The 13,497-nt window shown below is 55.4% G+C and overlaps 1 protein-coding gene and 1 long non-coding RNA gene across 2 annotated transcripts in view; both read left to right on the plus strand.

Annotated features, from left to right (window-relative positions):
- The window catches only part of PCSK6 (proprotein convertase subtilisin/kexin type 6), a 52,255-nt gene extending 43,108 nt beyond the window's left edge, over positions 1-9,147 (plus strand). The window contains exons 21-26 of the mRNA XM_014543570.1: positions 3,204-3,349; positions 3,730-4,162; positions 4,349-4,463; positions 5,520-5,679; positions 8,312-8,383; positions 8,470-9,147. Coding sequence (XP_014399056.1) covers positions 3,204-3,349; positions 3,730-4,162; positions 4,349-4,463; positions 5,520-5,679; positions 8,312-8,383; positions 8,470-8,765 — 1,222 coding nt within the window. The 3' untranslated portion in view covers positions 8,766-9,147. The remainder of the gene's footprint in view (positions 1-3,203; positions 3,350-3,729; positions 4,163-4,348; positions 4,464-5,519; positions 5,680-8,311; positions 8,384-8,469) is intronic.
- LOC106726901 lies at positions 5,999-8,263 on the plus strand. Its single transcript, XR_001363038.1, has 4 exons — positions 5,999-6,192; positions 6,314-6,460; positions 7,794-7,952; positions 8,229-8,263. It is a non-coding gene; the product is annotated as an uncharacterized LOC106726901 (long non-coding RNA).
- Positions 9,148-13,497: the final 4,350 nt, after the last annotated feature.

Here is a 13,497-nt window from a genome sequence, read left to right on the forward strand (position 1 = left end):
CTTCCCTCTGGGGACCCGAGGGGCACCCCGGGCCCTGCCTGGGACCCCCCACGTTTACTGAATCTTCAGACCAAAGCGAACGGCACGCACGTGGCCTCCCCGTCACTTCTCGCCGGGCTTCCAGCATCTCCAAGGTCAACCCTGAGCACCTCCAAGGTCAACCTCAGCTGCGCAGCTGCTCCTCCGGCCGCCGTGGAGGCCGGTTTGGGGGCGTGAACTCTGGGCCCTGGGGCGGGTGGGGGAGTCTGTTTCCACATCGGCCGTGGCTGTTGAAATGGCCGAGACGCCCCCAGAAAGTCAGAGCCCACAGCCCCGAGGGGAAGGGGCTGCCTGTCCCAGGTCTCGGGGTCCCCCGGCCCCAGTGCCCGCAGCCACCCCCCCCCAGAGTCTTCCTAGCAGGGTCCCCGGGAGCCTGTCCGCGGGGCCAGCAGGTGCCTGACCCCGGGGCCCGGCCATCCTGCCGCCGCTGTGAGCCCGGCCCCTGGGCAGTGCGTCCCCCCACGTCCCCCGCGTGGAATGGCCTCGGGGGCCGGGTCCTCCATGCGCCTCCGCCCGGACTGAGCCGACGGCACGGCGGGAGCTCCTGCTGCCAAACCTGTGTCGGGCGGGCGTGTCGTCAGCTGCCTGTTCCGGTTCTCCCCGAGGGGGGTCCGTGGACAGGGAGCCCCGATATTTCCCAGGAAATGCACAGATCGGCTCCCGGGACGGGAGTAACCTTTGCCTTAAACTTTCTCTCGAGCTTGTGCGTCTCCGTTGTGTCCGGCTCCCCCCTCGGACCACCAGGGAGCCCATGTGTCCCTGGGAGCTGGGGGGGGCCCCCCACGCAGGAGGAAGACGCCTTCAGAGCAAACGCAGTGCTAACCCTAAGTTAATAAAGAGTTAACAGCCCATTGCGAAGATGTGTTTCTTTCCTGGGCACAGCGATTACACGTGGGTGCTGCCTGGCCGGTGTGGCTCAGTGGTTGAGCTTCGACCTGTGAACCAGGAGGTCACGGGGTTCCATTCCCAGTCAGGGCACAGGCCTTGGGTGTGGGGGTGCAGGAGGCAGCCGATCGATGACTCTCATCGCTGATGTTTCTCTCTCTGCCCCCTCCCTCCCCCTCTGAGATCAATAACGTATTTTAAAAAACAAAAATACAAAACCTTTTTTAAAACCCAGCAAGCGGAATGGCAAGTTCCAGTGCACATGTGTTGATATATATGCGATTTGACATGTGTGCTAATTTGTTGTATTGACAACAAGCTTCAAAACTTCCTATGTCAATTTGCTGAAGGTGTTAGCATCATAGATATTTTTAGGCCTAAAAATGTCGAATTTCGTGCCAAAAAGAGCATTTGCGGGAAGTTTTAATTCATTACTAGTAACTGGTGAAAAAAATCCGCACTATTAACCGGTACAACTGGTAAAACCAGTTTTGTGGTGTGAGGGCGCCGCCTTGTGGACATCTCTGGAATCGCATGAGGTTTGTTTAAACTTTTTTTAAGTCATCACAATGCAAAGTACAGACAAGTTACTGGTACAGAGAACTCTTCATGAGCGATCTGACATCTCCCATGTGACACCCTACCACCTCCCAAACATTTTAATTTTTTTTCCTCCCAAATACCTCAGAGGCGATTTCTAGAATCAGGACCCCTCCAGACTCCAGAGACCCCCCCAAGTACGCAACCAGAATCAGGAACGTAGCCTAGGCGCCCCAGGACCTCCGAACCGCAAGAGATCGGTTCCTGCGTATGGCAGTGGGGGGCCCCCCCCCGCAGGGGTGGATCGAACCCATGACACCGAGAAAGACGCCCTCAGAGCAAATGCAATGCTAACCCGAAGTTAATAACAGTTAACAGCCCACAGCGAAGGCGTCTGTTTCTTTCCTGGGCACAGCGATTACACGTGGGTGCTGCCTGGCCGGTGTGGCTCAGTGGTTGAGCTTTGACCTATGAACCGGGAGGTCAAGGGTCCGATTCCTAGTTGGATTCCGGGTTGGGGAGGCAGCTGATCAGTGATTCTCATCGTGGATGTTTATCCCTCTCCCTTCTTCTCTGAAATCAATAAAAAGTATATATATTTTAAAAGGAACAAAGCAGTGCCAGCTGAGTCCAGCTTGCAGGGCTCCGGTTGGGGATGGCCTGTCAGGTCAGTGGAGCAGCGGCAGGAAGCCTGGAGGAGGCACCTCAGGAGGCAAAGAAATTAGTGCCTTGGGAGGACCCTGTCCTGGGGGCAGCCTGTCCGTGGCTGCAGGTTCACAGGCTGAGGGTGAGGGTTCAAGAGCAGAGGCCGTCCCGGAGTCTCGAGTGCCTGGCAAACGTCCTTTTTGTCTCTGTTCTTTTGAGCTTTCATTGCAGAGGAGACCATTAAAACAACAGAATACCCTCCGGCCGGTGTGGCTCAGTGGTTGAGTGTCGACCTATGAACCAGGAGGTCCCACGGTTGGAATCCCAGTCAGGCACATGCCCCGGTTGTGGGCTCCATCTCGGGTATGGGGTGTGCATGAGGCAGCTGATCTATGATTCGCTCTCAAAATTGGTGTTTCACTCTGACCCCCTTCCTTCCCCTCTGAGATCAATAACATAAGAAAAAAAACCCCACAAAACCTTTTTAAAAACCCAGCTAGCACAATGGTAAGCAAAACCAGTTTTGTGGGCTGAGCGCGCCGCCTTGTGGACATGTCTGGAATTGCAGCGGGTTTGTTTAAAGTCATCACAATGCAAACTACAGAAGTTACCAGTGCAGAAAACTCTCATTATGAGGGCGCCGCCTTGTGGACATCTCTGGAATTGCATGAGGCTTAAACTTATTTTTAAGCCATCACAATGCAAATTTCAGAAAAGTTACTGGCACAGAGAACTCTTCCTAAGCGATCTGACATCACCCATGTGACACCCTACCACCTCCCAAGTATTTTAAATTTATTTTCCTCCCAAATACTTCAGAGGCGATTTCCTATAAACAAGGGCCTTCTCCGGCACAACCATCAGAATCAGGAAGTTCATGCTGAGCGTCTCTACGGTCCAATCCACTGACGGGTTCACACGTGGCCCGTTGTCCCAGGAAGGCCCTTCGCAGGCGCCAGAGACCCCGCTGCACCCCCTTCCCGGGAGAGGCACCCTGTGCATTGAGTCTTCATTTCTCGCCAGTCCTCTTCCTGGAACCTTTTAAAGACTCGAGTGCTTAACACTTTGCTTAACCAGCGGATACAAAAGTCTAGAATCAGGGCCCCTCCAGACTCCAGAGACCCCCAGGATCGCAACCAGAACCGGGGAAGTAGCCCGGGGGCCCCAGGACCTCGGAACCGCAAGAGATCCGGAGCCTGGCTCTTCGATTGTTTCGGCCTGGGCGCCGAGCGGCGCGCGCGTATAGTATGTCGGCAGGATCAATTAACGCTGCCTGTTGGAGGGCGCAAGGCACGCTGGGATGTGTACCTGGCGTTGGGCGCGAGCACACCGGAAGTGTGTCGACGTCGGCGAGGTGCACGCCGGGAAGCGAGGCTAGCGGTGAGCGAGGCATGCCGGGAAGTGCGTCTTTGCGTCAGTCGCGGGGCACGCCGGGAAGTGTGTCGACGTCGACCCGGGGCATGCCGGAGGTGCGTCTGTCGTCTACGCGGGGCATGCCGGGAGGTGAGTCTACAGGTGGGCCGGGGCTAGTCCGGAAGTGTGTCAGAAGGAGTTCCGGTCGCCCGGAAGTGGTCGTCTGCGGGCGCGGGCACGCCGTGTAGTGGTCGTTTTGCCGGCCAGCGCGGGTCATAAAGGGAAGTGTGTCTGGTGACGGGCCTGAGCCACGCCGAGAGGACTGTCTGACGGGAGCCCCGGGCGCCGCGGGGCGCGAGCAGGGAGGCGGCAGGATGGTGAAGCTGACGGCGGAGCTGATCGAGCAGGCGGCGCAGTACACCAACGCCGTAGGGGACCTCGAGCTGGACCTGCGAGGCTATAAGATCCCCATCATCGAGAATCTGGGTGCGACCTTAGACCAGTTCGATGCCATTGACTTTTCTGACAATGAAATCCGGAAGCTGGACGGCTTCCCGCTGCTGAGAAGACTGAAGACCCTCCTGGTGAACAACAACAGGATCTGCCGCATCGGCGAGGCGCTGGACTTCGGCCTCGTGGGACCGTTTCTCAGTATGATCTGCTCGAGAGCGAGCGGCTGGTTCCCAGGAAACACGTTAAAGTGATAGCGTCAGAGTGAGGGTAGGGCGCGTGCTGGTCCTTTACTTTTCCTTCTTTTTAGAGAGAGCGGAGGCGGGGGGGGGAGAGACACATGCATGTGAGAGAGACACATCGCCTTGTTGCCTCCCGCACACGCCCTGACCGGGTCCGGGATCGAACCCGAGACCCTCGGGGGCTCCGGCCACAGGGGCCAAGCCGAGGCCATTAGGGAGGAAGCCAAGTCCGTGAAGCAAAGGACCGACCCCCTGCGCTTCCTCAGCAGCGTCAGCGGCCCCGGGCCCTTCACGCAGACACCTCACCAGGTGACCGTCTCTCATCAAACTGCCCCCGTGTCAGCGCCGACACTGAACCGTTCCGATCCGGAGCTGCTGCAACCCCAGGAAAGGTTACAGTGCACCTCCCGGCCATGGCCACACCCCAATGAGCACCCTCAATGCCGCTCCCTTCAGACTTGAGAGACGGGGGAGAACCCCGGGGGCAGGCAGCACAGTGGTCAGTCAGGCTGGAAATGACTCCTTGGAAACAGAGTTTCATGAAAAGGAAAGTGCTCTGACCCGGGCCGGATGTCTCAGTGGTTACAGCGTCGGCCCGTGGACTGAAGGGTCAGGGGTTCATTTGAGGTCAAGTTCAGGTTCATGGGTTGCAGGTTCAATCGGGACCAGTCGGGGCGTGTGCAGGAGGCAACCGACCCATGTGTCTCTCTTCTCTCCCTCTCCCTTCCACTCTCTCTAAGAACCAATGGAAATGTGTCCTAGGGGGAGGATGAGCAACAACAACCAAGCAATCGGAGGGACAGGCAGCTGTCTGTCCAGTAAATCAGAAGGGGACTTAGGAAGACTGTGAAGAGCAACACGCCCAACCAACTGAGCCAGGCCAGCCAGGCCCGGGTGTGAATAGCTCCCTGATAAAGGCATCAGAGCCACCGCAGGAAACATACTGGCCCGTCTGCCCAGGCCCGTCTGCCCAGGCAGGGGGCAGAGGGCATGCCATCCACGGGCACCCTTGGCCCCAGGAGCCAACAGGGTTCCCAGGGGTTCCCCGCAGGAAGGGGACTCCAGGCAGAAGAAACGGCCTATGCAGGGCCCTGAGTGTGGGCCTGGCCTAGACGGAAGGAATTTGCCCTCAAGGCGGAATGCCTTTCAAGGAGTAAACAGGGAAGTGTCCCTCCTCAGAGTACGCGGTGGCCCCACGGCGCTGAATCGAAGGCACAAAACTTGTAAACAAACTTCTCAGCTCATTGCTGGGCCCTCTGCCAAGAGCCTTGCACAACATCTTTTATCTTCCACCAGCCCAGGAAGTCATACTAGCCTCAGAGAGGCTGAATAACTTCCCCAAGGTCACACAGCCTTGAGTCCTGACTCCAGATCAGAGGGGACCCTGTGGGACGGACCAGGGTGGGGCTCAGTGACCCCAGGGAGGACGGAGCAGGGACTGAAGTATTGTGCCCCTTCTGCTTCTTGAGGGAGCCCAGTCCAGGGCGGTGGGGGCCCTCTAAAGTGGGGGACAGGCCTGCAGCCGGTGGGGAGACTCCGGCCCCCACCCCACAAAGGCCCTCCGATATTCTAGCTCAGCATTTTAATATTTTTTAAATGGCTGACATTCTTCAAATGGAGCCTTCAGCCCTAGCCAGGTTGGCTCCGTGGATAGAGCGTCGGCCTGCTGACAGGGGTCCCAGGTTGGACTCCAGTCAAGGGGACATGCCCGGGTTGTGGGCGGGCTCGATCCCCAGTGGGGGGCATGCAGGAGGCAGCTGATCAATGACTGTCATTATTAATGTTTCTATCTCTCTCTCCCTCTCTGAAATCAATATATTTTAAAAAAAATGAAAACAGCCCTGACTGGTTTGGCGGCCTTGGGGATGAGCTGGTCCAGTCTGTGCCCGGGATCCACTCCCACGGGGACCATGGCATCTCAGCGCAGCTGCTGCTGCCTCTGCTTCTGGCCTAGACTCCTTGCGGACAAAGCCAGGTCCTTCTACCCTCCTGGGTCATGGGCTGATGCCAACCACTGAGCGACACTGGCCGGGCCTAGGTAAACACTTTCTGGGTGAATGCTAGCTTTTTAAAATAAATTACTGGGAAATTCTGCTAATGTACTCTAGCGCCTTTTAGTTTTACTAATACTTGTGGGCTTTTTCCTCTCCGTTTCACAGGCTATAAGATCCCTGTCATTGAGAATCTGGGTGCAACTTAGACCAGTTCGATGTGATCGACTTTTCTGACAATGAAATCCGGAAGCTGGACGGCTTCCCACTGCTGAGGAGACTGAAGACCCTCCTGGTGAACAACAACAGGATCTGGTGAGTGGCTGCCGGGGCAGCGTCTGGTGCCCAGGGTAAACGTCGTACCTGCTGCCAGTGCCTCCTACATGTTCCCTCTAAAGATGAGAAATGAGGCCCTAACCGGTTTGGCTCAGTGGATAGAGCATCGACCTGTGAACTGAAGGGTCCCAGGTTCGATTCCGGTCAAGGGCATGTACCTTGGTTACAGGAACATCCCCACTGGGGAGTGTGCAAGAGGCAGCTGATCGATGTTTCTCTCTCATCCATGTTCCTAACTCTCTATCCCTCTCCCTTCCTCTCTGTAAAAAATCAATAAAGTATATTTTTTAAAAGATGAGAAACGAGGAAGCTTTTCTCGTGCAGGTGAGAGCTTAGCTTGGCGTTGGGCTCGCCCAGCGGTTTCCAACCTTTTCCATCTCATCTCAGGGCGCACACAACTAGTCACTCAAATGCTGCAGCACAGACTCTGACCCAAAAATACAGATTTATATTGATTTCAGAGAGGAAGGGAGGGGGAGAGAGGTAGAAGCATCAATGATGAGAGAGAATCACTGATCAGCAGCCCCCTGCACACCCCGCACTGGGGATGGAGCCCACAGCCAGGCGGGTGCCCTGACCGGGAATGGAACCCTGACCTCCTGGTTCATAGGTCGATGCTCATCCCATCATGTGATGGGTTAAGTCCGCCTGGAACCTGTCCTCCAGGGAGATGACCCGGCTCTGCATTCGCTGTGCTTCCTGGCAGATCTGAGTTTGTCTTCTTTTCCTGGAGCTGGCTTGTCTCGCTCACCTTTATGTTTTCCCTCCTCTTTGCTCCCTCTCATTCCTGCGCGCTCCGTCTCTCTTTCTGTTCGTTCCCTTTTTCCTGGAGCAGCTTAGAGATTAATTATTAAACAGCTGGGCTCTGTTCCTAGCTCCTAGGGACGCACACAGATGTGCTGCCCAAGTGTCTACTTCTGCTGCTGACACCAGTACAGACACCCTGGTTCCCGGCCTCTGCCACCTCCCCCCCTGCCCCCTCCCTCTGGTCACCACAGGCATCTGCTCACATTTGTCAAAGTGGAAAGGTGACCAGTTACCTCTACCCTCCCAGACAGTGCAGGGCCCTGAGCCATTTCAGCCCCACACGCCAGCTCGCTGTGTGTGTAATGCGCTGTTTAAAGCCATCGGCGCTGTGCGTGGAGAAGCTGTTATGTCCGAGATGGGAGGGTGCAGAAGCTCCAGTGCATTCATCAGCTTGTTCCCTGGAAGCGCATCGGGCGCTGGAGCGGGAAGGACGGGGCAGGATGGTCCTCGCTCCAGGCATCACCGTGCGCAGCGGCTCAGGGGGGTGTCTGCTCTCCCTCCACAGGGCGACCTGGACCCGCGGGCAGGCGTCGCTCAAGTCGCTGACCTCCCTGAGGTAGGAGACGCCCTGTGACAGTGAGTCCTTCACAGTAACCCCTGCCCGGCCTGGACCTTAACACCCCGTGAGGACAGAGGAATGCTGCATGGGCACGAACTGGAAAAGGTTTACAATTTAAAAAATACCTATATTGTTTTAAAACTCATAAACCTAATTCTGTTTTACCCGCTATGGAGAAGAAAAGAAAAGGGCACCTTTCAACACAAATCCTGCAAAGCACTGTTCGTGACCTGTGGGCCGTGCTGTGGCTAACGGGTTCCATTCCAGTGCGACAGCAGCCCCACTGCCAGCACACTGACCGCCTGATGGTGCTCTCAGTGTCAGGTCTTGGACACAAGCATGGCAGCGGGAGGAGGCAGGAAAAAAATATATATATTGCAGCTCTGGCTGGTGTGGTTCCGTGGTTAGAGCATCGAACTCTGAACCAGGAGGTCCTGGTTCAATTCCTGGTCAGGTGCCACGAGAACTGCCGGAGCTGCGAGCGGGCCTCATGCAGCTGGGGGCCTCGTGCGTCGCCAACCACACCTGCAGTAACGGTGAGCGGGGCCTGGGACCTGGCACCACGGGGCAGACCCCCACAGCCCCCCAATCTGACTGGGCTTTCCTTTTTTCTCCCCAGCAGACAAGACCTTCTGCGAGATGGTGAAGTCCAACCGGCTGTGTGAGCGCAAGCTCTTCATTCAGTTCTGCTGCCGGCCCGTGGGTGGCGGCCCCCAGCGGTGTCCCTACGGCGACCACATCCTTCCGGGGACCCCAATTGGAACCCCTGGGCCCTGCCTGGGAACCCCCACGTTTACCAAATCTTCCAACCAAAGCGGAGCGTCAAGCATGTGGCCTCGCTCGTCCCTTCTCGCTGGGCTTCGAGCATCTCCAAGGTCAACCCCAGAGGCCAGTGGGACGGGCCATCCCCACGTGTGACGAAGGGCCCAGCCGCCCGTGTCCTCCGCCCGGACTGTAGTCAGACGGCAGGGGAGGACCTCCTCCTGCCAAACCTGTGTGGGCGTGTCCTCAGCTGCCTGTTCCGGTTCTCCCCGTGGGGGTCCTGTGGACTGGGAGCCCCTCTGTTTTCCAGGAAATGCACAGATCGGCTCCCGGGACCCGGAGTAACCTTTGCCTTAAACTTTCTCTCGAGCTTGGACATCTCTGTTGTGTCCAGCTCCCCCCTTGGACCATCCGGCAGCCCACCTGTCCCTGGGAGCTGGGCCCCCCCGCAGGGGTGGATCGAACCCATCACAGCGAGGAAGACGCCCTCAGAGCAAATGCAGTGCTAACCCTAAGTTAATAAAGAGTTAACAGCCCATTGCGAAGATGTGTTTCTTTCCTGGGCACAGCGATTACACGTGGGTGCTGTCCAGCCCGTGTGGGTCAGTGGTTGAGCTTCGAACTATAGACCAGGAGGTCACGGTTCGATTTCTGGTTCGATGCCCAGGTTGGGGGCTCCATCCCCAATGTGAGGTGTGCAGGAGGCAGCCAATGGATGTTTCTCTCTCATCATTGATGTTTCTATCTCTGTCCCTCTCCCTTCCTCTCTGATATCAATAACATATTAAAAAAAATACAACACCTTTTTTAAAACCCAGCAAGCTAAATGGCAAGTAACAGTATACATACGTTGATATATATATATGCGATTTGATATGTTTGCTATTTTGTTGTATTGACAAGCTTCAAAACTTTCTATGTCAAATTTTCTGAAGGTGTTAACATCATAGATATTTTTACACCTAAAAATGTCAAATGTCGTGCCAAAAAAAGCATTTGCGGGAAGTTTTAATTCATTACTGGTAACGAGTGAAAAAAATCCGCAATATTAACCGGTACACCTGGTAAAACCAGTTTTGTGGTCCGAGCGCGCCGCCTTGTGGACATCTCTGGAATTGCATGAGGTTCAAACATTTTTTTAAAGCCATCACAATGCAAACTACAGACAAGTTACAAGTATAGACAGAGACCTCTCCCTCTTCATGAGCGTTCTGACATCACCCATGTGAGACCCTACCACCTCCCAAGTATTTTAATTTTTTCCTCCCAAATACTTCTGAGGCGATTTCCTATAAACAAGGGCCTTCTCGGGCACAACTATCAGAATCGGAAAGTCCAGGCTGAGCGTCTCTACGGTCCAATCCTCTGACGGGTTCACACGTGGCCCGTTGTCCCAGGAAGGCCCTTCGCAGGCGGCCAGAGACCCTTCTACACCCCCTTCCCGGGAGAGCCACCCTGTGCATTGACTCTTCATTTCTCACCAGTCCTCTTCCTGCAACCTTTAAGACTCGCGTGCTTAACACTTTGCTTAACCAGCGGGTACAAATGTCCAGAATCAGGGCCCCTCCAGACTCCAGAGACGCCCCAGGATCGCAACCAGGACCGGGGATGTAGCCGGGGCGCCCCTGGACCTCGGAACCGCAAGAGATCCGGAGCCTGGCTCTTGGACTTTTTTCGCCTGGAAGCCGAGCGGTGCACATGTACGTAGGGACCTGGTGGGTCCCCTCGGATGAACCCACGGCACCGAGGAAGACGCCCTCAGAGCAAATGCAGTGCTAATCGTGAGTTAATAACAGAGTTAACAGCCCACAGTGAAGCCTCTGTTTCTTTCCTGGGCACAGCCATGACACATGGGTGCGGCCCAGCCGGTGTGGCTCAGTGGTTGGGCTTTGACCTATGAACCGGGAGGTCACGGGTTCCATTCCTGGATCGATTCCGGGTTGGGAGTGAAGGAGGCAGCCGATCAGTGATTCTCATCATGGATGTTTGTCTATCCCTCTCTCTTCCTCTCTGAAATCAAAAGATTTTTTTATTTAAAGAGAAAATGGCGTCTGTGTGCAGCCTGGAGGGCTCCGGTTGGAGATGGCCTGACAGGTCAGTGGGGCAGCGGCAAGAAGCCTGGGTAGAGTCAGAAAAATCAGTGCCTTGGGAGGACCCTGTCCTGGAGGCAGCCTGACCTTGGCTGCAGGTTCACAGGCTGAGGGTGAGGGTTTGAGAGCAGGGTCCCACCTGGAGACCCTGGAGCCTGCAGTGCCTGGCAAACCAACTTTTTGTCTCTGTTCTTTTGAGCTTTGATTGCAGAGGAGACCATTAAAACAACTACCCACCATCCGTCCGGCCGGTGTGGCTCAGTGGTTAAGCTTCGACTTATGAACCAGGAGGTCGTGGGGTTTGATTCCCAGTCAGGGCACCTGCCCGTGTTGTGGGCTCCATCCCCAGTACGGGGCGTGCAGGAGGCACCCGATTGATGGTTCTCTCTCCTCACTGGTGTTTCTCTCTGCCCCTCTCCTTTGCCCTCTGAGATCAATAACATATTAGGAAAACAGATACAAAACCTTTTTTACAACCCAGCAAGTGAAAGGGCAAGTACCAGTGCACATGTGTTGATATATATGGGATTTGACATGTATGCTATTTTGTGTATTGACAACAAGCTTCAAAACTTCCTATGTCAAATTTTCTGAAGGTGTTAACATCATAGATATTGTAACGCCTAAAAATGTTGAATGTCGTGGCGAAAAAAGCATTTGCAGGAAGTTTTAATTCATTACTAGTAACTATTGAAAAAAATCCGCGTTATTAACCGGTACAACTGGTGATATCACTTTTTTGGTTTGAGGTCGCCGCCTTGTGGACATCTCTGGAATTGCATGTGGTTTGTTTAAACTTTTTTTTTTTTTAGTCATCACAAAGCAAAGCTACAGAAAAGTTACTAGTACAGAGAAATAGGAAGCCGGGTTGGGGGCTCCATTCCCCGTTGGGGGTGCAGGAGGCAGCCAATCAGTGATTCTCACCATGGATGTTTCTCTATCCCTCTCTCTTCGTCTCTGAAATCAATAACAAATACATATTAAAAAAAAATATATCACAGGCGCTGTGCCCAGCTTGCAGGGCTCCAGTTGGGGATGGCCTGTCAGGTCAGTGGGGCAGCGGCAGGAAGCCTAGGAGGAGGCACCTCAGGAGACAGAGTAATTAGTGTCTTGGGAGGACCGTGTCCTGGGGACAGCCTGCTCGGGGCTGCAGGTTCACAAGCTGAGGGTGAGGGTTTGAGAGCTGAGTCCCTCCCGGATACCCCGGATTCTCCAGTGCCTGGCAAACGTCCTTTTTGTCTCTGTTCTTTTGAGCTGTTATTGCAAAGGAGACCATTAAAACAACCCCATGCACAGCGGCCGGTGTGGCTCAGTGGTTGAGCTTCGACCTATGAACCAGGTGATCGCCCTGTAGGATTCCCAATCAGGGCACAGGCCCGGGTTGTGGTCTCGATCCCCAGTGAGGGGGTACAAGAGGCACCTGATCTATGATTCTCTCTCATCATTGGTGTTTCTCTCTGCCCCTCTTCCTTCCCCTCTGAGATCAGTAACATACTAAAAACAAAAACCCAAAACCTTTTTTAAAAAACCAGCTAGCGAAATGACAAGTAAAACCAGTTTTGTTGAGTGCGCCGTCTTGTGGACATCTCTGGAATTGCATGAAGATTTTTTTTAGGCATCAGAAAGCAAACTACAGAAAAGTCATCAGTACCGAGAATTCTTCATGAGCGATCTGAAATTACCCATTTGACACCCTATGACGTCAGAAATATTTGAATTTTTTTTTCCTCCCAAATACTTCCGAGGCGATTTCCTATAAACAAGGGCCTTCTCCGGCACAACCCTCAGAATCCGGAAGTTCACGCTGAGCGTCTCTACGGTCCAATCCTCTGACGGGTTCACATGTGGCCCGTTGTCCCAGGAAGGCCCTTCGCAGGCGGCCAGAGACCCCGCTTCACCCCCTTCCCGGGAGAGGCACCCTGTGCATTGAGTCTTCATTTCTCGCCAGTCCTCTTCCTGGAACCTTTTAAAGTCTCGAGTGCTTCACACTTTGCTTAACCAGCGGATACAAATGTCTAGAAAATCGGGCCCCCTCGAGACTCCAGAGACCCCCCTAGGATCGCAACCTGAACCGGGGAAGTAGCACAGGCGCCCCAGGACCTCGGAACTGCAAGAGATCGGGAGCCCGGCTCTTCGATTGTTTCGGCCTGGGCGCCGAGCGGCGCGCGCGTATAGTATGTCGGCAGGATCAATTAACGCTGCCTGTTGGAGGGCGCAAGGCACGCTGGGATGTGTACCTGGCGTTGGGCACGAGCACACCGGAAGTGTGTCGACGTCAGCGCGGTGCACGCCGGGAAGCGAGGCTAGCGGCGAGCGACGCATGCCGGGAAGTGCGTCTTGCGTCAGTCGCAGGGCACGCCGGGAAGTGTGTCGACGTCGACCCGGGGAATGCCGGGAGGTGTGTCTGAAGTCTACGCGGGGCATGCTGGGAAGTGCGTCTCTGCGTCGGTCGTGAGGTACGCCGGGAAGTTTGACGGCTGCGGCGCGAGGCATGCCGGGAGGTGCGTCTAGAAGTGGGTCCGGGCTAGTCCGGAAGTGTGTCAGAAGAATTTCGGGTCGCCCGGAAGTGGTCGTTGGCTGGCGCGGGCACGCTGTGTAGTGGTCGTTCGCCGGCCAGCGCGGGTCACAAAGGGAAGTGAGTCTGGTGACGGGACTGAGCCATGCCGGGAGGTCTGTCTTTCGGGAGCCCCGGGCGCCGCGGGGCGGGAGCAGGGAGGCGGCAGGATGGTGAACCTGAAGGCGGAGCTGATCGAGCAGGCGGCGCAGACACCAACGCCTTGCGGGACCGCGAGCTGGAC

Source organism: Myotis brandtii, unplaced genomic scaffold (assembly GCF_000412655.1).
Source record: "Myotis brandtii unplaced genomic scaffold, ASM41265v1 scaffold329, whole genome shotgun sequence".
Lineage (NCBI taxonomy): Eukaryota > Metazoa > Chordata > Mammalia > Chiroptera > Vespertilionidae > Myotis > Myotis brandtii.